This window comes from Macaca nemestrina, chromosome X (genome assembly GCF_043159975.1).
Source record: "Macaca nemestrina isolate mMacNem1 chromosome X, mMacNem.hap1, whole genome shotgun sequence".
NCBI classification, from domain to species: Eukaryota; Metazoa; Chordata; class Mammalia; order Primates; family Cercopithecidae; genus Macaca; species Macaca nemestrina.
Window position 1 is genome coordinate 147,763,192 of NC_092145.1, and position 27,961 is coordinate 147,791,152.

The 27,961-nt window shown below is 41.0% G+C and overlaps 1 protein-coding gene across 5 annotated transcripts; it reads left to right on the forward strand.

Moving 5' to 3' along the window:
* Positions 1-27,961, forward strand: LOC105478273 (family with sequence similarity 9 member C). 5 transcript variants are annotated; one of them, XM_071088259.1, is made up of 10 exons: positions 1-99; positions 4,643-4,797; positions 4,908-5,002; positions 18,457-18,705; positions 19,005-19,125; positions 19,304-19,335; positions 21,341-21,455; positions 22,572-22,680; positions 23,988-24,075; positions 24,401-27,961. In XM_071088259.1, the coding sequence occupies exons 3-9, from the start codon at positions 4,990-4,992 to the stop codon at positions 24,048-24,050; spliced, it is 702 nt and encodes a 233-aa protein (XP_070944360.1). In that variant the 5' UTR covers positions 1-99; positions 4,643-4,797; positions 4,908-4,989; the 3' UTR covers positions 24,051-24,075; positions 24,401-27,961. The 5 variants fall into 5 exon arrangements, with proteins under 5 accessions (XP_070944360.1, XP_070944362.1, XP_070944364.1 ...); XM_071088263.1 differs by having other exon boundaries at positions 2-99; positions 18,457-18,585; XM_071088261.1 differs by having other exon boundaries at positions 4,643-5,002.

Here is a 27,961-nt window from a genome sequence, read left to right on the forward strand (position 1 = left end):
AAGTTCTCTTTCTCTTTGCCTGCTGCCATCCATGTAAGATGTGACTTGCTCCTCCTTGCCTTCCACCATGATTGTGAGGCCTCCCAGCCACATGGAACTGTAAGTCCATTAAATCTCTTTCTTTTGTAAATTTCCCAGTCTTGGGTATGTCTTTATCAGCAGCATGAAAGCAGACTAATGCATATATTTTCCCTCTTAACAGAAAATCACATAGGCACACTGTACTATCAAACACAAGTTATTGCCTTAATTATTTAGTTAATATCCTCAGATAACAATAAACACTAAGTTTATTCTCTTAGCATAACCTTAAGGGTCACACAATTAGGCATAATATTATCCAATTTTATTTTAGAATTTGGACTTCAACACCCTGTACATTATAATGGTATTGTTGGAATTGTCTGAAATTAGCTGATGTTTACAGAATTCTGCCAGAACTTGATTTTATTTCTCCCCTATATGCAGAGAAACATCTGAGCTATCACTTATACTTGTATAGGAAACATTGATTCTAATTACTTGAGTATTGTATTTCCAGCTTAAATGTCCATATAGTAGTGGCAAACATTTTGCTAGTGTAATGCTTTGGTAATCAGCCAAAAGAAATTTAGGTCAATCAAATGGAAGAGAAGCTCAACAGAGGTTTCTAGGCTGTCATTTCCTTTTATGAAACCAAATGTATAAATTCGGAGAGACCTATTTGGGATTTAGTTCCAGCCCCCTAGATCATTACTGACTCAATTCCATGACTTGTGTAAAGCCTTTTTCACCCTTCATCATCTCTACTTCTCCATCCCAAAGTAGTCAATGTTATACTTGATCAACAATGGCCTACTTTTTTTTAAGTACTAGAGGATTCTTAAGGTCAAGTCTTGAAGTTGGAAGTGCTCGATTTTTACAGCTATCTTTACGTTCTCACCTATCCATTTTTCATCATCAAGGAATGATAAGTTCCACATAAGCAAATTTTCCAGAAATTTCTGTCAATTTTTGCCTCTTTCACTGTGCCTGTATTTGCATATTTCTCTTGCTCTTGCAAATTGCTTCTAATCAGGTGCTTCCCGTTTGCAGTGGCCTGAGTAATCAGATAATCAATCTTTTTGGAATTATTCATAGAATAAGAGCAATCAAGGTCAGAGTCAAGGCCAAGTCCCAGTCAGCTTGTAGGGTGCCCAAGTTATTTTATACACACACACACACGTATAAATTTACAGACTGAATCTTGCTATGTTGCTCAGGCTGGTCTCGAACTCCTGGGCTCAAGCAATCCTCCCACTTCAACGTCCCAAAGTGCTGAAATTACAGGTGTGAGCCACTATGCCTGGCCACTATTTTACTATAATGTATAAAGTCTCAAAGTTAGACATTGTACTTGGGGAGATCATCCAAGTGGCCTGGCCATTTCAATATCAGTAAATCATCTGTTTCATTCTGCAAGTATTTATTGACCCAAGATCATGGTTTAACTTAGTCAGACTCACAAGACTGTCTCGCTCTATCAGCTCAGGCTAGCCGACCTCTTGACCCTTTCCTTGGGTGACTCATCCTAAGTTTTCTGTCTGAGGCTCAAGATGTAACTTTTCAGCCTCAGATAAAAACTGCTTTCTCCCCTCACCACAAAGCACATGTCAAGATTTTATCTTCATCCCTCCCTAGGAAAGCAAATGCAATGACACCATGCAGGATGCGTATTTGGGAAGGGAGTCTCCTGGGTGGGTAAGACAGAAGGTAAGGATGCTGAAGGATTTGCAATGGAGAACGTGGGTTTAGGGTACGAGGTCACAGTTCCATACTTCAGTGTGCATCAGATCCCTTGGGATAGTTAATAAAAATTCAGTTTCCTGGGCCCCACTCTTAGAAATTCAGATTCAGAAGGTCTAGGGTTGAAACAGAAAACTGCCATTTTAATTCATAGTCTGGGGAATGCTGATACAAGAGGTCCAAGGACTGCTCTGGGAATCGGGTTTCAAGTGGCAGTGCTGCTCACAGAAGGCACAGAGTACACAAATCAAAAGCAGACAGTGATTGGGCCACCCTTGCAAGGGGGTAAGAAGCCCTTGCTCTGATTCTGAGCAGTATTTGTAAGAAAGCCAGAATAATATGCTTGCTAAAAAGAAAAACATCAAAGATGAAATTAAGGAGCCTGTAAATATGAAGTATTGTAACCTCATTTAATGAGAAAATTCTGACAACAAAGAGAGCTATCAGATTCAGTTCCAGATTTGAAATGACACTAGAGAGGGTTTGTGTGTCATCTGGGAGATGGGGTTGAAAACAAAGTACCCAACAAGGGCAAAGGGTTTGGGAGTCTTTAACACATTAATAGTAAAAAAGACAAATTTGAACGGAGAATGGGAACCCTTTGATACGGGGCACATTCAGTTTAACACGGTTACTTTATGTCAAGAGATTCTTAGCTCAGAAATAATTCTCAAATGGCATATCTTTTTTGGGGATCCCTCACCCATCTCCCAGCATCAGTGGCCACTGTCTTCTGAGGGTTTAAAGTCCCTCCAGGACCCACACAGCCACCATTTCAAAGGCAGAGCCCCCATAATCCAGATGTCCCCTGCTCCTCCCACCTTCACCCCATTCAAATACCTGTCTTTTAAGAATGGCTCTATCAGAGAAACAGCACTTGATAAATGTCCCCATGCTACATGCCAACTCCCAAAAATATGAAAAGCAAGTAACTTACTAATCCAAAGAAATGGCCTTTGATGATCATTTTAAATTTTATGGAAGCGGCTTCTTCTCCCCGACCCTCAAATTGTCCTGCCTACATAATGTTTACACTGTCTTGCAAGATAAAGAAGGTTAGTTCTAGCTAACAATCACCAACATCCATTGTTTACTCTGCACTAGGCCCTATTCTAAACCCATTAGTATACTAACTCATTTAATCCTCATATAACCCTAGGAGAGGCATATGATTATTGTCCTGGATTTACAGATAGGAAACTGAGGTGAGGAAAGTTTCCATAACTTGCCTTACAAAGGTTAGCGTGGGATGCGCATAAGGAGTGGAATTGGAATCTAAGTCCAGGTGGTGTGGCTGGAGTTCCAGCTCTTAGTCACACCATCTACTATCTTTAAGATTGAAAGTAGCTGTGTATTTTTCTAAATCAATTGTATCTACATTTTTTCTATGCCGAAGAGAATTATGATTTGCCAATTTTTCTAGACAGCTTTGATTACTCCTCTTAAACTTAGAAAAGAATCACTTTGATGTTCTACTGCCAGTTTGCACAACCTCTTTGCTACCACCAGCCCAACATCATCTCCAAAGTGATCCTTACATATTCCTGCTCCATTCTGGATGGTCCAACCCAATACTCAGCCTCAAAATAAAGGTTCTAAGAGTTACTCTGCCCAGTCTCAAGCTAAGTTCCAGTTATGTTTCTCAGGCTAAAGAAAGGTCAGGCCCACTGGTAATTATGTATTGTTAATTGGATCCCTGCTGGTGTTCCTCTAGTTCCAGCCAGGCTCAGCCTTCCCCTAGGCCCTTTCTCACTGTGTACATTGGTGCCCATGAGACTGTAATAAGGGAAACCTGCCCTTAAGCATCAGCCCTGAAAGCAGCAAGGCTGGGATATAGTTGCACTCAAGCAAATGTCCTAAACAAGGGGCTGTTGGCCATGGGGAGGATGGAAGGCTTCCTCAGATAATGCAGCCTCAACCTTCAATTTGGCTAATGCTCATCCAGATGACCAGGAAGAAAAAAATAATGGTGGCATGTGCAGAATGGCTTGACACTAGTAAGGCTGATTAAGAGTTCAGTTTAACCACTCAAAACTTAGTATGTCCCCAGAATGGTCAAAAACAGTTAGTCAAGAGCATGAATAATATTCTACTTCCCCTATCCTCAGCTCCTAATCTTTCCAGGGTAAGAAGCTCTACAGGCTCAACCTTGAGAACAGATTTAAAATCAATACCACTGATGTGTTAAAACAATGTTTTTTGCACTTTTAATTTTAGATACTTGAATATACACAAAAGTGGTCAAGATAATATGAGGCCCCAGTACTTATCACCCAATCCAACAGCTGTCAGTCCTTGGCCAATCCTGCCCTATCCACACCCATATCCTCAACCACTCCCTACCAGATATCTTATTATTTCGTTGGAAAATATGTTAGTATGTATCTCTAAAACAGTGGTTCTTAACTGGTGGTGAAGTTGCTCCTCTGGGGACATTTGGCAACGTCTGGGGACATGTTTGATTGTCACGACTGTGGAAGGGGTGCTTTGGCATCTAGTGGGTAGAAGTCAGGGATGCTGCTCAATATTTTATAATGCACAGACACCCTCAGCCCCAACAAAGAACTGTCTCCAAATGTCAGTAGCACTGAGATTGAGAAATCCTGCTCTAAATGATAGACACTTTCTAAAAACACAACCACAATGCCATTATCACACATGAAAATAACAAATACTATTATATTTTAATAAAGCATGAAGTGCCCAGGACAGGAATTAGGCATTTCATGCTTATGGTTTTTATTTGAAAGCTAAAAAGATCTCCATGGGCATGTATATTAAGACCTCAAAGGAGCATTCAACAGTTAACTCACATGGTGTCAATGAACTCGAGTCCTCAAGCTACTTTGAGAATATCAGTTATGATTCTCATTTTCAGATAAAGCCAGTGAAAGAAGGAGTTCCCCCCTTTAATGTTGCTTTGAGTACCCTCCTCTATCAATCCCACTTCTGTTCATGGAATTTTTTAAATATATAGAAGGTTACAGTGGAGGAAGAAATCAGAAATCACCCGGCTCCACATTCAGCTTTCAGGTAAGTAATCTAGGTCCAGAAGGCTTCCCTACTTTTCCAAAGAACATACAGCTGGTTTTAAAAATAAAAATAATACTAATAAAGGCATTTTTTTTTCATTCAAAATACAGGATCTTATTTCCATTGAGGCCAATGGGTAATGCATGTGGTAAGACCCAGGACTGAGCAGGAGGGACCCCGCTGGCTGGATGAATGATTTGTGGTGGTAAGCAGTGGTTTGATGGACAGGACAATATGGGAGAAGGAGGGTCCTGAAATCCAAGAACAGTTAAGTCTTCATTCCGATGATTAATATGGTGCTCTCCAATGTTGCTGAGAAAGCAGTGGGAATGGCCAGGTTAGGGTTTGGAGAGAGAAGGGTTAGAAAAAAAAAGTCACGTCCAAAAACGAACAAGACACGGAGGAATTATCCCCACTACACAGTGGGCGATTGAGCACATGCTGTCCTACGTGGAAAAGCATCTAGCAACCTGCAAGCGCTAGGTGATCACGAAGCATTCTTGTTATTGCTGAGAATCTTTAAAAACAATAATGCTGGGAGCCAACGCAGAGAGGTTAGATCAGGTTACAAAGAGCTAATCTGCTGCTTTTAAGGAGGTGCCAATAAAGAAAGTCAGAAATAAATTATAACATCATTCCAGGAACAGAAGTGGAGACCTCAGAGTGGTGATCAGTTCTCGTTTCTCCTCTTTATTGTTTTTTTTTTTTTTTTTTTTTTTTTGAGACGGAGTCTCGCTCTGCCGCCCAGGCTGGAGTGCAGTGGCCGGATCTCAGCTCACTGCAAGCTCCGCCTCCCGGGTTCACGCCATTCTCCTGCCTCAGCCTCCCGAGTAGTTGGGACTACAGGCGCCCACCACCTCACCCGGCTAGTTTTTTTGTATTTTTTTAGTAGAGACGGGGTTTCACCGTGTTAGCCAGGATGGTCTCGATCTCCTGACCTCGTGATCCGCCCGTCTCGGCCTCCCAAAGTGCTGGGATTACAGGCTTGAGCCACAGCGCCCGGCCTCTTTATTGTTTTTGACTTGTTTTGGCTATGAGGCATTGAACTCTCTATTTGGAGACAATTCGCCATTGTGCAGGTGTTGTTAGATTTTCCAAAGGGGAAGTTAAAGGACCTCAGACAATTCCCTCTCCCAGAGTTTTCTGTGGCTGGGGCTTGAGCACATGACCTAGGCTCATCCAATGAGAAAGTTGCACCTAGGACTTTGTGTGTTGAGGGAGACAGGTGTGAGACTCTTCTAGGTGGCAGTAGTGGGGTCAGGAGCCCAGAGGTGTGGGGAGGCCCAGGAGTGGTGGTGTCAGCAGTGTGGCCTTAACCAAAGCACAGTGTGAATTGTTTTGCCCTTGGTCATCAGGCCTGCCCCTGGTTCCTGTTTGTTTTCTGTGTCTGACCTTTCACTTTTCTAATGATTATATGAACTACCTATGTCCTTTCAATCAACTCCTTTTTTTGATTGGGTTATCCAGAGTTGGACTCTATGTTCTATAAATTATTCTGACAGCCGGTGTCATTGCAGAAAGATGATCCTATGGACATGTAAAATGGCTTGAGTTCTGAAAAACAATAATATAGGGCAAAGACTTGCATGGTATCTGTAATACCAGTAACAAGGTTTATTATTCTACATCCACATGCCAAATCAGCAAATTCACAACAGTTTTCTAAATAGCGATCTTAAGAATTTATCTTGTCTTCTCTGTTTTCCTGAAATCATCAAGCCCATCTTCACAAATTAAAGTTCAGTGTCTATGTGAACAACGTCACACAATCAAGGATAAGGATGAAATCTGGTATAATCATCACATGCAGTTTGCCACTGAGTGCTATAAATACAAAATGTCTGCTAATCTGCTCACAGAGTCTATAAAAGAAAAAGGGAGAGAGAGAGAGTGCATGCACGTAAAGGCTCTATTCTAGACTATAAGAGTAACACCTCTGTTAACACAAGTGCCTTCCCTTATAAACACTAGGATTGGCTTTCATGCCCTATGAGTGAAAATATATACTGGGACAATTTTGGAGAGGGCAATAATTGAGAAACAGATCACAAGATTTTTAAATAACTGGATCTAGTTGATTCAATTATTTTATTTCTAGGCATTTTCACAACTGCACAATGATATAAAAATACAATGTTTATACCAGCCAAGGGGAAAAAAAGCTAGAATCAACATAAATAGCCATCAAGAAGGAACTGGTTAAAATATATCTCCATACAGTGGAATACTGTGTAACCATGAAATGAGGAAGATGTATGTCTAATAATACACAGGGATGTCCAAAGTACATCATTAGGTTAGGAAAGAAGGCAAGTGCAGATGTATATTGTGATCCTATTTTTTGAAAACAGATTTATTAGTTAAAATGCTTCCACTCACAGGGTTGCTGAGGAGCAAATCAACCGATTTCAGTTATATTTTTATAAGTACAGTATAGTAAACAATGTTCTGAAAGCTTACATAAGGTAATGTTAACATCCTTCTGAAGAATGAAACTGAGAAGGGGTAAACTGTCATTTATTTATCCTAAGCCCATATAATTTTTAGAATTATAAAAAAAAATTTTTAATGCTGTGATTGTACTAAGTAGAAAACATTGATTTGAGCCTGCAGGCTACTCAGGAAGCTCTTTCAAATGGGTAATTGTTACTTATAGTGTGATGAACGGATTATACTGATTTAGAGTGATATTTATTTGAAATACATTATGATTCTGATTTTATGGGACTAAACTATAACTTCTTGATTTTTATGATGTTTTAAGATTATCTTGGTAATTTCCATGGTGAATACTAATGGCCAAAGATTATCTCTGTGTCTCTGTTCCTTTTGTGTTGAGGAACCAATATGGATTCGAAGTTCGAATGTGTATGTGAATCCCGACCCACTTGAAATCTGAACAGAATAAACTGGTGATTCAGAGATGGTTCAATATTAAACACTGATAGTGTCTAACTAGTAATCAATTATTTTAAACTATAAAGAGGACAGCAAACTTCTATGAATAAAGCACCTTTAAAGAAAACATTTCTGGCATGGCCTTACGTAAATACAGAAAATCTCCTTAACTAAAATATTATTAGGGGCCGGGCACAGTGGGTGACTCATGCCTATAATCTCAGCACTTTGGTAGGCTGAGGTGGGCAGATCTCTTGAGATCAGGAGTTCAAGAACAGCCTGGCCAATATGGCAAACCTCATCTATACTAAAAATACAAAAAATTAGCCGGGTGTGGTGGCATGCGCCTGTTGTCCTAGCTACTCAGGAGATTGAGGCACGAGAATCGCTGAACTCGGGAGGCAGAGGTTGCAGTAAGCTGAGATGGTGCCGCTACACTCGAGCCTGGACCACAGAGTGAGATTCCGTCTCAAAAATGAAATACAATTCAATAAAATAAAATCTCATTAGGGACCTGTTAATGATTACCTATATCACTAAACTGTTGAGGGATATTTAGCAAGACATGAAGGGTGTGATCACCATAATGACTGCAGGTGCTCCATTTCAACTCAAGGACTTTCAGGTGATATCACCAGGTTTCAGAGTGAGCTGACCCTGTCATTGTAGTACCGGGGTTACACACCTTTTACCTTAAGTTACAACAACTAGAGAGCTCTGTCTTCCCCTTCAGGCCACCTGTGTGACATCACACCTCAGATCTGTTCTTAGAGGTGTACAGCTCTTGATAGTCAACCTAGACAGGAATGACCAGGTCTAAGAAAATGCTTCTCTTACAGGAGATTCAGGAGTGACAGATTACAGAAATGCCATTACCCTAAATAACGCATCTTGGCTCGAAGGCAGTAGCACTTCAGATACTCTATGGATGCCTTCTGAATTTAAAATCAGACAATGTGGTCACTATATCCAAATGTTTTTTAAAGAAAACCTTTAAGGTACTCCAGGTCTAAAGCCCTCACATTCTAAGGAGGCTTCAGAGACTCCTGCCTTCTTCAAGGGTCTAATTTTCAATTGTTGTGACTGAAGGCGAAAACCATTCATGTCTAGAATGGCTGCATGGGTCTTGACCCAAAGTTCAGATCAGTGAGCTAATTTCATAGTTTCTATAGCAGTCGAATTCACACAAAGTGATCTTGGCAGCCCCTCTAGTCAGCGAGTTTTCTAATCCTTCCATAGATGCACCCGCCCCCACCCCACCCCCGACATTCTGCACTGAAAGATGTAATCACAATCTACTGTAATCCTCTGAGTTGGCTTAGCAAGCTCACCCCAGAAAAAAGCTATCCCTCTTGGGCATTACTTGGAAGAATTTTCAACTATGCCAGAACCAAAGTTGTGAGCAGGTGACACTGACATGCTGAGTATTCTGGGAGTTGGCTTTGGCCTTGAAGGAAGATTACAGGGGCCACGTGGGTCCTATGCCACAATTTAAAAAGGAGTGTGGGGGATGTGTCAGGATGAACAGGGAAGAGTAAGGTGGGGAAAGTCAATTATAGCACCAGTAAGAGGGACCTTTTTATGTTCAAACAAGGTTAATGGGAGGAAGTTTGATGCCAAGGTATTTTTAAATATTCATTGAAAAATCAGTACGAATCTCTTTTTTTCCCCAAAAACTATTGTTCCACCAACTTTGTGGGTAGCCAATTACAATCTTAAAAAAATGCCCAAGTATTGAGAATTTTTTCTGGTTTCTCTATAATTAGTTGCTAGGATCAACAAAGAAGAACTTAGGAAGCTTAATTTAATTTTCAGCAGGAATCTTAATAGAATAACAACCAAAAAAAAAAAAAAATAACAGAGGTGGGGAGCAGAGACAACACAATAGAGAGAGTGCTTTGACCCCACAGCATCAAACAATAAAGCAAACAAAGGCGCTTGGAGCTGGTCTGGCCCTGGCAGACAGCCATTTTTGTCTTTGAAGCTCTCAGTGATCTTGTTGAAATACATCTTCAAAAACAGGAAATTGTGTGATTTTGATTTTCTGGCAACCTCGCCCTTTCTTGTGAACTGCCAACCAGACCATGAGCTATTAACTTTGATTTACACTAAAATAGGTTGGAGGCAGAAACAAAAGTATTTCCTTCTCACTTAAATCTCAAGATTTTCAGAAGCAGTTATAAAGCTAAGTCATTTCTGCTCATTAATGTGCCCAACAAACATTTCTGAAATGAGGCCTGTATAAAGGATGGAAGTGCATTTAGCTTTAGTTTTGGTTTGCAGCTAGAATGGGGAGGAAAATTCACCTTGATGAGAGTAGAAAGTGGTGACGCTTTGCATGAAAGTTGTATACATAGCTCTTAAAATTCAGTGGGTGATGACGCATATACTACGTAATTAATAATTCCGGTAGACACTTCTGCTTTGTCAGAACACGAAAGCAAATGAACATAGAAATGGAATGGAATGTCTGTTTCTCCATCTTTATATCAGGGGAGTTGACCTAGAACAGTGGTTGACAAACCTTCTCAAAAGGACCGGATAGTAAATATTTTTTACTTTGCTGGGCAGGTGGTTTCTGCTGCAACTACTCAACACTGCCACTAAAGTGTAAAAGCAGCCATAGACAATAGAGAAAAAAATGGGCATGGCTGTGTTTCAATAAAACTTTATTTACAAGCATAGACAGCAATGTAGATTTGGCCCAGGGGTCGTAGTTTGTTGATCCTGGTCTAGATTATTACACTTCATTCTCTCTGTGAAAGTATAATTTTGAGAGACAGAAGAGAAGAAAAAACACCAGCTTGTTCTTTCTCTCTCTGTGACCACTGATTCCTTTTCCTCAACTTACATTCTAAAATGTCCTGGCCCTGGAGGGAGGAACCCTCTTTCTCCCTGTCTGCCTTTATATCGTTTGTTTGTTTGTTTGTTTGTTTTTGTTTTTTGAGACAGAGTTTTGTTCTTGTTGCCCAGTCTGGAGTGCAATGGAGCAATCTTGGCTCACTGCAACCTCTGCCTCCTAAGTTCATGCCATTCTCCTGCCTCAGCCTCCTGAGTAGCTGGGATTACAGGTGCATGCCACCATGACCGGCTAATTTTGTATTTTTAGTAGAGATGGGGTTTCTCCATGTCGATCTCCTGACCTCGTGATCCACCCGCCTCGGCCTCCCAAAGTGCTGGGATTACAGGCATGAGCCACCGAGCCCGGCCTCTGCCTTCATATCTTTTATCCACTGCAATCTGGTTTCTCCCTACATCACACTTGAGAAACTACCAAAGACCTTGGGTACCCTCGCGATGGTCAAAGCTTGTGGTGGCCATCCAAGCCTCAACCTTCTTCATCCCTCTGAGGTCTTTGAATTTACTGAACTCTCCACAACTCTAAAATCTCTGTCCCCTTCTGTCCCTGGACTCAGCTCTCCAGCATGTCCTCCTATCTATTCAGTCTGTTGTGCTGGCTCCTTTTCCTTTATCTCTGCCAGGTTTAGCCCTTTCCAGTCCCAATCTCCGTGAGACCCATTGACCATCTCCTCTCTCATGGTATTTACTTGAGATTGCTAGCCTAACTGCACCTTCATCTGCCCATGTCCCTGAGGTGAGAGTCTTGGAGTTATCTTTAACCCCTCATTTTTGACCTGCAAACTGGTATGTTCCCACATCACCAATTTCCTCTCCCCTCTCCCACACCTTGAGTCAGTCCCTTGTCATCAGTTGGTTGTAAAATGTCCTCAGTTGCCAGTCTCCCTCCACTGAAGGACCCAGATAGTCACTTAGATGATGAAACAAAGTTCTCTTAAAAAATTGAAATCGGGCCGGGCGCAGTGGCTCACGCCTGTAATCCCAGCACTTTGGGAGGCCAAGGCAGGCAGATCACGAGGTCAGGAGATCGCGACCACCCTGGCTAACACAGTGAAATCCCATCTCTACTAAAAACACAAAAAATTAGCCAGGCATGGTGGCGGGCGCCTGTAGTCCCAGCTACTCAGGAGGCTGAGGCAGTAGAATTGCTTGAACCCAGGAGGTGGAGGTTGCAGTGAGCTGAGATCGCGCCACTGCACTCCAGCCTGGGGACAGAGTGAGACTCCATCTCAAAAAAAAAAAAAAAAAAAAAAATTGGAATTGGAAGCTAATTAATGGTCATGTGTGGTGGCTCATGCCTGTAACCCCAATACTTTGGGAGGCTGAGGTGGGGAGATCACTTGAGGTTAGGAGTTCGAGACCAGCCTGGCCAATGTGGTGAAACCCTGTTTCTAATAAAAATACAAAAATTAGCCGGGTGTGGTGGCACATGCCTGTAATCCCAGCTACTCGGGAGAGTGAGATATGAGAATTGCTTCAACCCAGGAGGCAGAGATTGCAGTGAGCTAAGATCGTGCCACTGCACTACAGCCTGGGCGACAGAATGACATTCTGCCTCAAAAAAGAAAAAGAAAAAAACCCCCAAAAAACTAATAAATAAAAAAGCTATTTGAAAAGAGTAGGGCAGTGGAATATAGAGAGGTGACATCCAGGGCCACTGCATGACATTGATAAGCTATAGACACATTTTCCTTCGTGAAGCCCTTTCTCCATCAAAAAAAAAAATTATATATATAAAATAATACATGAAATAAAAATTATATTTTATGACTCTGGTAGTATAAAGATAATATAATCCATACTGAATTATATTAATATTTTCCCTTGCTATTTTTAAGAGAAATTGAAGTAATTTTGTGGTCCCTCAACTCTGTGCCTAAAGGAGAAGTCAGTCCTGTAGATATTGGTCAGAGGCTGATAAAAGCACAAAAATTCTTTTTAAGAAATCTAATAATGTCAAATATTTCCCATGTTAAGCTGTTTATCCTTCTTTTAAAGAAAAATATAATGTCTACCAACAAGATTAGAAATGTTGATGTGAGTATCGGAATTATAGTTATCCATATAATATAATATTTGGTGACACTATTAGATACCAAAATAAGAATGAGAAAATAAAAATTGATATGCTCTATTTGTGCTTTAATAATAAAGTGAAAGTCAGCTATTACTCTTTCGGTTACCACTAGAGAACATATCAATCTGAAATAAAAGCACTCTAGATCTTCCATTCTATAAATCTCTTGAATATGTTACCTCTTATTCCGACTCATTTGATTACTTCATTGGTTCATCCAGCAAGCATTTATTAAGCACAAACCTTATGCCAGAAATTGTGCTAGGTCTGGCAATACTCTGTGTAAGCATGGTACCTTCTATTATAACTGTGACATTTACTGCTATATTAATAGGCCTATTGTTAGATCATTCATAAGTTGCCATTCCCACACAGTTGTCTCAATTATCCATGACAACAAAGATAAGCCATAAGCCATGGTTACAATAATGTGAAAGTGATTAGAACTTCACCTTAAAAGGTATTTTGTGGATCCTTAGTGGGGTTGAGGAAGGTAGGATTACAAGGAAAGGGTACTGGTATGTCTTGTTAATGATTAGGCTTGAATGGCACATCAATTCCATTCAATAAGAGCAGGAAAGATGAACAATGTATTAGGCTTGAGTTTCTCAAACAAGGGGTTTTGAGAAACATAGGGCATTATTAATTTTATATATATATATATATATATATATATATATATTTTTTTTTTTTTTTTTTTTTTTTTTTTGAGACGGAGTCTCGCTCTGGCACCCAGGCTGGAGTGCAGTGGCCGGATCTCAACTCACTGCAAGCTCCGCCTCCCGGGTTCACGCCATTCTCCTGCCTCAGCCTCCGGAGTAGCTGGGACTACAGGCGCCCGCCACCTCGCCCGGCTAGTTTTTTGTATTTTTTTAGTAGAGACGGGGTTTCACCATGTTAGCTAGGATGGTCTTGATCTTGTGACCTCATGATCCGCCCGTCTCGGCCTCCCAAAGTGCTGGGATTACAGGCTTGAGCCACCACGCCCGGCCTATTAATTTTATATTAAGGCAACCTATTAAGGATCTGAGGCAACTTCTTGTCTTGAGCTTGTTGTTAAAGGTTCAAACTCTTAATTCAATGTATGACCTTGTATAATGAGTTTAGTTTTCAAATTTAGAATCTCTCCCTCTCTTTCTCAAGATTGCTGGGAGGAACATATGGCCATGTATATAATGTGCCTGGCACAAAGGGAACACTCATTGAATGTCAGCTCTTCATTTGCTGGAGCCAATCCAACATGTAACATCAACAGTTGACTCAGATGTACTCTGGGATAAATTGTTGTGCAATTGTCTGTCTTATACAGGCCATGGGCACACAGTGCACAAAGGAGATTACTTTGGTTAAGAAAGCCCTAGCTAATCAAACAGTTACAATAGACCACGGTGTGTCAATCTCAACACTGTTGGCATTGGGAGCCAGATAATACTTTGTGGTGGGGCTGTCCTGTGCATTGTAGGATGTTTAGCGGCATCCCTGGCTTCTACCCACAAGATGCCAGTAGCACCTCCATCCCTAGCTATAAAAACCAAAAATACCTCCAGACATTGCCAACTGTCTCCTGGTAGGGGGTGGGGGGGTGGAATTACCTCCAGTTGAGAACATCAACTTAGATGATAACCTTCAGTCCTGGAGACCTGGTAGCTTGTCCTGAGAATTAAAGGAAAGAAGGTGAGTGAAAATGAAATTACCTGGTGGCTTGTAAAGTCCAAACCCTGGAATTCTCAGTGCTGCATGCACTTTTCTATCATCTGGGGAGATTTCACCATCCTGAGACCCAGGCCAAACTCCAACACAGTTAATCAGAAACTCAGTGGGTAGGATGGAGGCAGCAGTGTGTTTTGAAATTTCCTGAGTGATTCCAGGAGACGCCAGGGTGAGGCCCCTCTGCTCTAAGCTGAGATGTAATTCTCAGGACTGGGTGGTAGACTTTGCCATTTGATGAGAGGGTCTGAGCCTATGTCTCTACATGTATGCACAGCATTAATTCACATATAGCAAACACAGCATTTGCTGACGGCACACCATGTGCCAGTCATGGTGCTGAGTGCTGGAGAAGCAAAGTTGACAAAGAACTGCCCTTGAAGGAATTATAATCTGATTGGAGAGAGTCTTGAAAAGCCCATTGAGAACGGCCCTGATAGAGTCTGCACAGAGAAGATCATAGGTGAGCGTATTTGTGCAGAGTACATCAGATAAGCCTTTCTGAAAGACATGAATGTTTTCATTTATTCTTAAACAGCTGGAGCCTAGAATTTGCTGCTTCATTTGAGTATAAACTTTTGCTAACAGTCTAAGAATTGGAGAAAAGACTGAAATGTAAATGAACATGAAGCCCTCAAACATCTGGAGGATTATCAGTAGAGAAACTTCCATCTCCTGTGCTACCAGCCCTGTCTGATAAATGAGCAATTTGATTGGCTATTAGAGCGTAAATCACTAATTCAGGCTACAGAGTATGGATGTATATAGTCTTTAACCCAGTGATCACATCTTAGATTTCTAGATGTTTTCAAAATGAACAATTGTTTTCCAACATTTTATTATTAGAAATTTCAAATACACAGAAAAGTTGAAAGAATTTCATGGAAAACATTCATGTTCCCACCACCTAGATTCCATCATTGACATTTGGCCATACTGTTGTTGCTTATCACATATCCAGCCATCTGTTTGTCCCTCTGTCTGTCTGTGAATCCAAGGGGTGCATTTCTTTCAGTTAGTTCTCAATGACAGCAATAAAAGAGCAAGGGCTGCTTTGAAAATTGGTGTTATTTCTACATTTGTTATGAAGCATTATCCTTACTTGTCATTCGATTCACATAGGGTGGAGTAGGGTGTTGGGGGTAAGAGGGGGTTATGCCTCCAGTTATTAGAAACCAATTCTCTAAATTACTGTACTTATTCTAATAACTCTTGAGAAATCGCCTTTAAATTTGCTTAAACATTTCCTGTGGTCTTTGTAGATAACCTCCAGTGGGGGAAAAAAAAAAAATTGAAGTGACCATGTTTGCCCTAAAGGCTTTGGTTAGTTCACAAAACCTGTTTCCTCAGCGGAGAGTTGCTTCAAATAGACTTCCTCCCTTTACAAAGGCTTAATGATTTGTGTATTGAGTTGTTTCTTTCTGAGAGACATCTCACAAATACTCCAGCTGGGAAAAAGAGATAAATTGCTCCATCCGAAAGTTTAAAAGAAGAATTTTTTCAGGGTTTTGTAACTTGGACACTTGGTGTTCTGAAAAGAATGTCTTTGTGCCTATTTAAAATTGCAGAATCCTTTTCAGTTTGTTTCTAGGCGGTTATGCCAAAGAAGTAGCTCTGTAATCCCCATTTGTCTTCACCTGACATCAACTTCCGCTTTGCGATGGAGAATTGTTCCTTGATTTGACATTCTTTTAAAGAAAAATGAGCCGGCATTGAATTCTTAGCTGAATACCAGTAGTTGGTGTATGTGTGTATGTGTTTCCAATTATAGACAGAACCTGGTATAGTACTTTCAGCTGAAATCTTTGATGAAGCATATGAAAATTACATTGATCCAGATGGGATAGAAAGCTGTAAGACTGGTTGCACAAAGCCCTCTGCAAGATTTGTCTTCTTTCTTAATGTTACACATCTTAAGCTCGAAAGAGAGGGAAACCTGAGGCAATCATGGCTTAAAATTGCCCAAGATGTCTCATTGGCTAATTTGGGTACCAAGTAGATTGTGGGGAAATGGGGACAGCTGGTAGTATTTAGTTTCAGTAATTAGGGATTCTCTTTAGGTTATAGAGAACTCTTAGAAATAAAGGTGAGCTGCCTTGTCAGGGGAAGATGGCTTCCAACCCAGCCGTGGAAATAATCGGGCTGGGCACGATGGCTCACGCCTGTAACCCCAGCACTTTGGGAGGCTGAGGCGGGTGGATCGCTTAGCCCAGGAGTTCCAGACCAGCCTGGGCAACATAGTGAGACCTCATCTCTGCAAAAAATAAACAAAATTGGCTGGGAGCAGTGGCTCATGCCTGTAATGCTAGCACTTTGGGAGGCCGAGGCGGGCAGACTGCCTGAGCTGCCTGGGCAACATGGTGAAACCCTGTCTCTACTAAAATACAAAAAAAAAAAAAAAAAAAAAAAAAAATCAGCCAGGCGTGGTGGCGTGTGCCTGTAGTCCCAGCTACTCGGGAGGCTGAGGCAGGAGAATTGCTTGAACCCAGGAGGCAGAGATTGCAGTAAGCCGAGATCGCGCCACTGCACTCCAGCCTGGGCGACAGAGTGAGACTCTGTCTGTAAAAATAAATAAATAAAATAAAATAAAATAAAATTAGCCGGGCATGGTGGGACACTCCTGTAGTCCCAGCTACTTGGGAGGCTGAGGTGGGAGGATCATTTGAGCGTGGGAATTTGAGGCTACAGTGAGCAGTGATTGCACCATTGCAGCCCAGCCTGGGTGACAGAGCAAGACCCCATCTCAAAAAAAAAAAAAAAAAAAAAAAAAAAAAAGAAAGAAAGAAAGAAAGAAAGAAAAGAAAAGATCACATCATGAGAAATCTAGACAAAGTCTTCAACTTTGTATATCCACTACAGAATCATGCAATACCCAGTGTGAGAGAATGAAGTAGGATAGGAGAAAATTACCTGCCGCTGCTGGGAGTCAACAATTTTCTTAGATAAAACATAAAAGCACAATGCATTGATAAAAAGGATGCAGCTGGGCGTGTTGGAAGCACACAGGGCATGGGAGGGAGCCTGGGCCCCACCCGCAGGGGTGATGGCCATTCCACCCGAAGGGGCAGGAGTGGCTGGAACGAGCCTGGGGGAAGGTCCTAAGCCCCGTTCACTTGGCCTCCATTCCTTAGGGCAGGGTCCTCTGGCACTCCCCACTCCCGGGTCCTTGCTTCCTTCACCAGGATGAGGAGCTGGAAAATCGTGGGGACAGAGGCCTCAGAGAGCCACCCAATCAGTCCACAGCAGCCATGGACAGTCCCTGAGCGGGAGGGTGTGCCGGCAGGGGGCGTGGCCCCATGCCGCACGCCACCTGCATGCGCACTGAGCCGACCAATCAGCGAGGAGCGCGGGCAGCCAGGCCGGCTGCTCTCGCGAGAACCCAGGAACCAGGCAGTGAGCTTTCGTGGTGCCAGCCTCTTCAGGTCCTCTGAGGGAGCAAGATCAGGGATCCCTCAGGCGAGGTGCCTTCGGTGGATATGCGGGGAAGGCGGGCATGAGGCTCTTTGGGGAAGAGGGTGTGAAGGGCGGGGCAGCCAGGCTGACCTGCGAGGAAATGGGCAGGGCAGGGAGCTGGAGCTGCCTGAGTGGTCCCCAGGGCCCAGGAGGGTCCCGGAGGCCTGTACATGTGTGCAGCGTTTGTGGGAGGGAGGCTGGGGGGGTCGACATGGGTCCGTCTTGTCTGGCCGCCCATCAGGACGGGATACTTGGGGTGACCAGGGGTTCCCTGGGCGTTCAGGCTGGCTAGTGGGCAGTCCCTGTCCCTGACTGTCAGAAACAGTTGCACACCGGCTCAATCCATGGAGATGGTTGGGGAGATCCTGTGTCACCCCGCGGCCCTCCTGACTACATGGGGTCGCTGGGGAACCCAGGGGCAGGGCCAAGCTCTGTCCCAAGGGTACTGCAGGAATCCCGCAGAGGCCGCGGAATTCTGCGAGCTCTGCAGCCAGCCCCAGGGAAGCGCTGGACGGGCCAGGACAGGAAAGGATGATGGCATCTTCTCCGCGTCCCCTCCTGCTCCCACAGGGGACTTGGGGCGCCCTTGAACCCGCGATCCTGATGGCTTTCATTTAACACGCCTCGTTTCCTTAGTTTCCTTAGTGTGTCTTTGTACTCACCAGGTTCAGAGGCTGCCTCTAGCTTCCCAGGACAGCCAGCCATGCAGCCCGTGGGCAGGAAGCGCAGCAGGATGGCTGCCAAGGACCAGTTGGAGGCTCAAGTTACGGTCGCCCAGGAAATGGAGCTTGCGGGTAAACACAGTCCAAGGGGATATGGAAGAAGGTGCACGCCTGACGGTCTGCCTGCTTTCTGCGCTGGGGGCACACGGGCAGCCCGAGGCCCCCGACCCCTTCGTGGCTTTGGAGTCCACCGTGCGTGTGCTAAGATGCCCCAGGTTTTCAACGCAGGCTCAAGGGCCTTAGGCTTCCCGTGGGAGGCTCCCCCTCATAGCAGGGTTACAAATGCTCTCAAAGCAGCTCTTCTCCATGGGTGCTGTCCTGACATCCAAGGGGTCTGACCTGTGAACGTTGTTTACTAGGACTTGAGCCCGAAGGGCTTCCAAATCTACAAAGTCTACAAATAGTACGTTTCTCTACAAAAAAAAAAAAAAAAAAAATGTCCACAACAGCGTCTTCCTCTAAAAAAGTTTGTCTTTTTTATTTTAATGCAGGAAAGGCTCCAGTAAGTTATGAGCATGAGGAAAGAAAACCTGTTACAGAGACAAAGAAGGGAGATGTAACTGATGAGCATCAGGAAAGAGAACCTTTTGCTGAAACAGATGAACATGTGGGGTAAAGTGTTTAAGTCACTTTTGCCTGTCGGATAAGGTCTTTAGGAAAAGTCAGCTTTGGATCATGTCATCACTGTTCTGTTCTATGCAGAACATTTCACATAAAACATTTCTTCCCAACAAACATGGCATTTTGTGTAGCATTATGTTAAAATTTTGTTGCAACTTTTTTTTTACAGGGTTGATACCAAGGAGCTAGAAGATATTGCAGGTATATTTTACGAGCTATTTGTGGTTTATGAAAATTGTTTTTAACCATACAACTGTTACAGTAGGTTATATGAATTAGTGGATGACAAGATGGTCTTAAATGCCTTCTTCTCATATATAGCATTTAATGTAATCTGATAATTTTTCTTACCTTTTTAATTGTTCATGCAGAATGTGAGGATGCTTCTAATAATGGCAAGAGGGATGGCTTTTCTTTCATACACGTGGAAATTTAATTGTTTGGGGGATATTAGAGGACATTGGAGGAGAAACAGCTCTATTCATTCCTTTCAGTGTACACACATTAAGTCATATATCAGGTTTTTTTTAGCTTTTACTTTAGGTTTGGTGGTACATATGCAGGTTTGTTACATAGATAAATTGTGTGTCACAGGGGTTTGGTATACAGATTATTTTGTCACCCAGATTATAAGCATAGTACCTGATGGGTGGTTTTCAATCCTCACCCTCCTCCTACCCTCCACCCTCAAGTAGGCCCAGGTGTGTGGTGTTCCCCTCTTCCTGTCTGTATGTACTCAAAGTTTTTAACATGAGCTTTTCATGTTCGTAATTTAGCTATTGTCACAACTTTCTGATTTTGTTTTCTTTAAAGTACCAGGGAAAATTGAATTATCTAAAATGATGATTTTCTATTATTATTCCAGTAATAAATTGTGTAGTAGAAAAGGAAAGACAACCTTTCTACCCAGTGAGAAACATGTAATTGGATCCAAAAACTCATAAACTTTATATTGCCATGTGAAATATTAGTTGCACTGTTATAGGACCATATCTTCAAAAAAGTTTGAGAAAATTTCTGTAGAGACGATGGAGACAATACTCTTATTTTTAAAAAGCTTACTTTAATTTTCAGCTCTTCTATAGTGATAATTCATACAAGCAGTATATTTGGAAAACTTTGCTCTGCTTGGTGGTGACAAAGTGTTGGTTTTGTGAGCTTCCTAATACATTGAGCATTATAGATGGATACCATATGTAAAAAATATTTGTATTATGGTGCAGCTCTTCTATGATTGCCGAAAACTATTCTTAGCAATTGATGGTAGATCTCTGATGTGAAACCATGTTTGGGAAAGCATTCCTTGCAGTATTACAGTTTTCTGAAACACCACACTATGGGTAAAAATGTCAGATAAAAAGCTCTCAGAAAATATTTCAAACGTGTTTTTGAATGTATTTCTTTATCTGTTTAAACCTAAATGTTTATACCCATGGACATTGCTTCTTTTATTAAAATACAGTTAATAGCATCAACCACAAGATTGATTAAAAATACTTTGCTTATTGTGTATTATTTCTACCCTTTTGATGGTCTTATTAAATAAGATACTTTTTTGTGCTTTACGTAATGAGTTGTGACAGTATTTCACAAAAATATGTCCTTTGAATTGTAGGACATTTTATAAATGTAGAAATTAAAGTCTGTGGCTGGGCGTGGTGGCTCACGCCTGTAATCCCAGCACTTTGGGAGGCCGAGGCGGGCGGATCACGAGGTCAGGAGATCGAGACCATCCTGGCTAACACGGTGAAACCATCTCTACTAAAAATACAAAAAAATTAGCCAGGCGTGGTGGCGGACGCCTGTAGTCCCAGCTACTAGGAAGACTGAGGCAGGAGAATGGCATGAACCCGGGAGGTGGAGCTTGCAGTGAGCCGAGATCGCGCCACTGCACTCCAGCCTGGGCGACAGAGGGATACTCCGTCCCAGAAAAAAGAAAAGGAACTGTTTTAATTATTTGCTTTTTTTCATCATCCGTCAATTAAGTGATTTGCTGTTATACCAATTGAAATTGGAATACTAATATTAATACCTGAAAGGTTTTACATAAAGTGAGTAAATCTTGCTTTGTAAAATGATCTTTGCATTTTACATTTTAAATGTCCTTCTGATATTGCTGAACCATCAAGTCACATATTGATTTCAATATATGCAAAGAAACTAGTTTTCAACATGAACTTTTAATGCATATTCATTTACTATCTAGCTGACATTAAAGAGGATCTTGCTGCAAAGAGAAAAAGGAGTGAAAAGATTGCAAAAGCTTGCAGTGAAATAAAGAATAGAGTTAAAAACGTTTTGAGAACAATGCAACTAAAAAGGTATGATTGTTGGCTTTTTTTGCATCGTGATATTTATATCATTGGCATCTACATATTGGCATCTCTAGTGAAGAACATATTTTACTTGATTGTTCCCTAAGCAGGTAAGTTTCTTTAGTTTTATAACCTCAGTTTAACAGAATTGAGAGAGATTACCTAGAAGCCAATGAAGATGACCTCTTTTTGCCTTCCAGATAAAAATAGCCTTCCTGGGGCCGGGCGCGGTGGCTCAAGCCTGTAATCCTAGCACTTTGGGAGGCCGAAACGGGTGGATCACGAGGTCAGGAGATCAAGACCATCCTGGCTAACACGGTGAAACCCCGTCTCTACTAAAAAATACAAAAAACTAGCCAGGCGAGGTGGCGGGCGCCTGTAGTCCCAGCTACTCGGGAGGCTGAGGCAGGAGAATGGCGTGAACCCGGGAGGCGGAGCTTGCAGTGAGCTGAGATCCGGCCACTGCACTCCAGCCTGGGCCACAGAGCAAGACTCTGTCTCAAAAAAAATAAATAAATAAAATAGTCTTCCTGTAAATTAATGTTTAGCCATTTCTAGAAATATGGTAGCTGAATATAAGATAAATGTCTTCAATGTTTAGTCTGTAGATTCTTAACAATATTCAATTATGTAGAAAGGGATAACCTTATGTTGTAAATAAGTTATTAGTTAAACTGTTTTCACTATTCCTTTTACGAAATCATTGTTGTGCCAAAGTGGAGAAATAGTTAAGTGAAGTATTTCTTTTGGGAAATCTTACGGGATGAATGGCTACAATATTCTCGAACCTACTTATGAGAACCCATATGTTATTTAGTAAGAAGAAATGAAAAGTAAACTGCTCTTGGAGAAAATGATTGTTTCTGGGAAATTTATAGTGCAGTAAACCCTCCTTAGTCTTCAACACGTAAAGAATATAAGATAGCTGCTCTAGTAGTCAGTTAGGAAAGGATCCTTTCAGAATGAGAGTAACTCATTTCACCTTTTCCCAAAAAGATTTCAGCTGCTATTACTCCCTTGCTACTTTATAGTATAAACTATGTCAAGTCAGTTTTGATTTGAATAGGATTAATTTTTCATCTCTCTATGATGTATGACCTTGTTACTTATTATGTGTTATAGGCAGAAACGTGATTACAGAATTTCTCTGAAGTTGCCGAATGTCCTTGAAGAGTTCACCACAGATGAGCAGAAAGATGAGGAAGGAGAAGGAGAAAAGGAAGAACAAATTGTTGGTATCAGGCTTAGCTTTATGATCTACCTATTGTATCAATGTCTCAGGGAGTAATAGTTCATGCAGAAATCCAGCGAAGAAGGAAGAGAGCATGAGCCCAAAGAGGGGGCCCGTTAGTGGACTCATGTACCAGGGGAATATAATTGCCATGCAGCTTTAGGGGTCCAACTGAGGTCAGCATCATAGCGATTAAGAAGTTAAAGTGAGCCCAGTTGGCATATTTGTACAAGAACAGCTGTAGGGTTGGAATTTCCTGGGTTGGGGTGTAGCCGAGCATGTTGATAGAGGGAGAGTTGGGCAGGGCATAGACACAGGGATGGGGTTATGATGACTAGCTGTGGAATTTCAGCTGGGACTGAGTTACCTGAGTACATGGGGGTGGGACATTGGGCAGTGAAAAGTGCTCCATTCAATAGGCATCAGGTCCTGACAGACTCCTGAGCTGTAGTACTAAAGTGAGTGACCTACAGTGGCAGGAAGGTAGTGGCTGTATGTTGGGAAGATGGAGAAACAACTGATTGCAGTGGTCAAGGGCTGGGACTCTGGAGCCCCACTGCTTTTGATCCAATTCCAGTTTGACCATTGCTAGCTCAGGAACCATGGGCATATTATTTATCTCTGTGCTAAAGTTTCTTTATATACGAAAGGAGACATGGTAAGAGTGCCTACTTCAGAGTTGTTTGGAGGATTAAAGGGTTCCTATGTAACGGGTTTATTTAAATTTTTCAGGATGCGATCTGGCTCATGGTTGCTGTTTATCAATGCTATTATTAGTATTATGTAGGTATTATGGTCATTGGGAGCGACAAAATTTAGGGGATGACTGTGTGTGCCACGTAGTGGAGACAAGAACACTGTTGTTGGAGATTAGGTCAAGGTGCAGAAAAACAGTCATTAATGGAAGGTTCATCTATGTACATATTGAAATGACCAAGATTTAATACGTGTTTAAAATCTTAATAAGAAAGAATGTTTCTTAGTTAATTTCTGTATAGATCTTACCTATCTGTGGTCAACAAATTATAGGGAAGGTCATCAAATACTCTTCATTTGAAATCAAGAATTGGGACGTGCATGTTGAATATGTACAAGAAAGAAAATTCTTTACTCTATTACTGATTAAAAAGGTTATCGTTTTAGCACATGAGTGGTGAACACAATTGTTTCAAATTTGGTCATAAACGTTGTCTAAAATAAAGTGTTCACAGGTATTGATTTAAAGAGTATTTCTTTAATGCAGAATTATGTTTTGTAAGTATTAAAATTTACCCAATTTTAATCACTTTTTTGTTTTGTGCTTCTAGAAGATATTTCAAGAGCAACAAAAGAGGTGGCAACAAGATAAGAAAGGAACTGAAAGAGATTGAGCCATCACACGAGCAATTCACAAAGGTCTGTTCTATTTGGTAACACAATATATTCTTATAAAATACAACACATGCATAAAAATAGAAGACAGTCTGCTTGTTTCTGAATGTATGGAAAGATATTTTGGTTATACATTTTGAATTACCATTTTCACTTTGAATGTATTGTTCCAGATTTAACATAATTGGTAAATGCAGTAACATAAAACAGTATTTTTAGGATTCATGAATAGTTTTGTGGGAGTTATTTAGAACAGGAAAAGGTAAATTGGAAATTTTATCTAGAAATATACCTCTTGTGTATAAAAATTGATACTTTATGAACACATTAATGAAGACTTTATTTTCAGTTTTTAGGAGATCAGCGACAAATCTTTGGAAGGCAGAAAGTCCATAAGTCCTTTCTAGATGTCTTTTTCACTTGTGTTGTTTCAAGAGTTTTAGTTAAATAGGAAGTAGGCAAATGTAACTACTGAGTATCTCTTTTATTTTCTGCTGTAATGTAGGAGTGTTTTATGGCATATTCACTTTCAAAATTATTAGTGACTAGTAATGGTTTTACATGACAATTTGTAATAATAAGGGATGGTTCAGATGTACAACAGAATGGGAAAGCCAGCAGATTATTAACATGTTGTGAATTGTGAATTATCTGCTGTCGTACAGCACATTAGCAAATTGTCATCGGACAATGACCTCTTCTTCATGTAGATGTATATTATTTAGGAAACAATGGAATTCCTTTCTGTGAGGTAAGGTATTCTTTTTAACAATCTTGTGAAAAGACATGTTCATATGTCACTCCTCTACACTAACTGAGATGTGTTAAATAAACTGGGAAAGAGTTTGAAAATAAAATTTTTGAGCAACTTGAGGATTATCTATACACAACACAGTTATTTATATAGAAGTCACAAGTGGAGAACATGTTACTATAATGTTCCCCAGAAACCATTTATTAATTGGTATGAACTTGAGACTAGAAAAGTTTTCCTGTCAATGTTAATGCTACATGTTACCACTTAGGGTAGGAACTTCGGTATCATCTTGGACTCTTCTGAGTCCATTATCTTTCCCATGCAGTTATCATGAGGCAAGTTTTACCTCTGCAATGGTCCTTAAATTTCTTTTTTTAAATTGCCACTGAGGCTACCCTAGTTCAAGACCTCATTCTTCCTTGCTTATACTATTAAACTCTTTTCTGAGTTCTCTCTTCTCTTCTGAGCCACCTTTCATTGATCAGAAATACTATCTTCCTAAAACCCTTCCCTTCCAAAAATGCTTCTAGCCCTTCCCTCTTCCCAGCCTGTCAGTGGCACCCACATGTCAGTTTTTAGATATTCAGAGACTCTCCCCTTTACATGACCCCCTCTTAGGCTTGTTTTGCTGCCTTCTGTCTTTCTTCTTGCCTCTCCGGGTTGACAGCCTTCTCTGAACGTCCTCTCCATTAATCTCATGCTTTGTTCATGCTCTTCCCTCACAATGCTTTTAAATCTCTTTTTTTCTTGTTTTTGACCGATTGAAATCTTTTGCCAACTAAGTTGACATCAGTCTCCATTTTTGGCTACATGTCCGAGTGAGTTGCCCTTCCATAGCAGTTACATAAGTTTTGTTATCAATTTTTTTTATTCGTGCATTTCCTCATGTCACAGGAATATGAAAGAGATTGTGTGTTCATTTTTTACATCTTCCTCAGCATTAACATACCACATTTTAGGGAGTAGGAACTGTTGAACTGTTTGCTGAGGGAATAGTATATATTTCAAACATAGTTATATTTTCTCTAACTTGATGAGGTCATATCACAGACCATTCTATCCCTTCAGTGGAAACCATGTTATATGGACTATTAGTGATAACAAATGGGTCACTACCTGGTGAAAAAATACGGTATTTCATGATGTAAGACTACCAGTCTTTTTCTGTTTTTGCTCCATCTTGACCATAACATGTTTATCAAACCATTTTCTTCAAGCAAAGTACATGACTGTTGGACGTGCTATAATAATATTTCACTGAAATCTGGTATTAAAATATTTAAGTATTTGGAGCTCCATGTATTGATTACAGTTTTTAAATTTGAAATAAGGGGAAGGGGCACAGAGGCTCACACCTGTAATTCCAGCACTTTAGGAGGCCGAGGCGGGCAGATCACGAGGTCAGATCGAGACCATCCTGGCTAACACGGTGAAACCCCATCTCTACTAAAAACACAAAAAATTAGCCAGGCATGGTGGTGGGCGCCTGTAGTCCCAGTTACTCGGGAGGCTGAGGCAGAAGAATGGCGTGAACCCGGGAGGCGGAGCTTGCAGTGAGCCGAGATCGTGCCACTGCACTCCATCCAGCTTGGGCAACAGAGCGAGACTCTGTCTCAAAAAATAATAATAATAATAAGTAACCAGCATCCTTTGAATACTAAAAGCTGTTTCCTTTTGACATTTAATTTACTCTGTTTAAAACGTGAGATGTAAAGTGATAGTTTGTCAGTGAACTAGACTTTTTGTTTTAAGAGTATCAAGGACTTGGAAGAATATGATGAAAGCCCTCTTTTTGGTGAAGAGAGTCAACTTAAAAAATAAATCACCCTGGCTGGGTGCAGTGGCTCACGCTTGTATTCCCAGCACTTTGGGAGGCCAACGCAGGTGGATCACGAGGTCAGGCGATGGAGACCATCCTGGCTAACATGGTGAAACCCCGTCTCTACTAAAAATACAAAAAAACAAAACAAACAAAAAAAAAAACCCGGGCATGGTGGTGGGCGCCTGTAGTCCCAGCTACTCGGGAGGCTGAGGCAGGAGAATGGCGTGAACCTGGGAGGCGGAGCTTGCAGTGAGCCGAGATCGCGCCACTGCACTCCACGCTGGGCGACAGAGAGAGACTCTGTCTCAAAAAATAAAAATAAAAAATAAATAATAAATAAATTGCCCTGTTCCAAAATAATATTGTGGTAATTGTAAGTAGTGCATATTTAATCTTAAAAACTCAGGATTGATGTAAGCACTGGAATATTTTATTTGTAGAAATGTGTATCACAATTACTTAAATTTATTTTTTTGAAACAGCTGCAGCAATAATTGCCACTTATTCATATGTATCTTCAACCTCTGTTATTCTGATGACTGACAAAAGAACTTGAACCTATGTTATATGATACAAGCATAACTTGAGCTACACTAAACCACATGACAGTGTTTACTTAATTCTTGTAATAAATTAGTATATCTCCTCTATCATTAGCCTGTTTGTTAAATGCTGGACCACGTTTCTATGATCTGTTGAAAGAACCCTAGACAGTTCTGTGAGAAAGCAGCAATTGCACAGTTACATACACAGTCAATTAAATTTTAACGTTAAAGATAATTTAGTTTTAGGTTTGGCCTCTGTGGTTCTGTATCAGTTCCAAAAATGTGGAAAGCATGGGCATGGAAAAGCACATTTTTCTCTAATAAAAGAAGACAAAACCTTATTTTATCTGTGCATTCTTTATATTTAATCATTAGGTTAAAGAAGCAATTCCAATGAAAGCTTGACTTCAAAAAATAGATATACTCTATGGCCTTTCAAAATTATTAAAAGTACCTTAACGTCTGTGTTCTTGAAAAAATTAAACTACTATAAATGATTGAGACAACTGAGCAAGATATATTAATATCAGTGCTGAGCCACTGGTTTGTGGGTATGTCATTTCCAAAGACATCAAATTGCCATGTAGTTTGTTTTGGTCCACCATTCAATGATACCTCCCCTTAGCATTGAATGAAAGTATTTTGTTAACATTTATGTATGCTTACAATTATTTCACATCTGTGGCAAGGTAAATTATGTAGGGTGCTTTGTTTTTCAAGTTTAGTATTTGTGGAGTATGCGGAAGTTTAAGTATATATGCATCTAAAAACTTAAGTGATGAATTC

Bases quoted from the DNA above. Each gene is read 5' to 3' on its own strand.
- LOC105478273 (XM_071088261.1), top strand. The intron at 19,336-21,340 runs GTATATTTTACG...TTTACTATCTAG, and splicing joins GGAGCTAGAAGATATTGCAG to CTGACATTAAAGAGGATCTT. The intron at 22,681-23,987 runs GTTGGTATCAGG...TTGTGCTTCTAG, and splicing joins GAGAAAAGGAAGAACAAATT to AAGATATTTCAAGAGCAACA.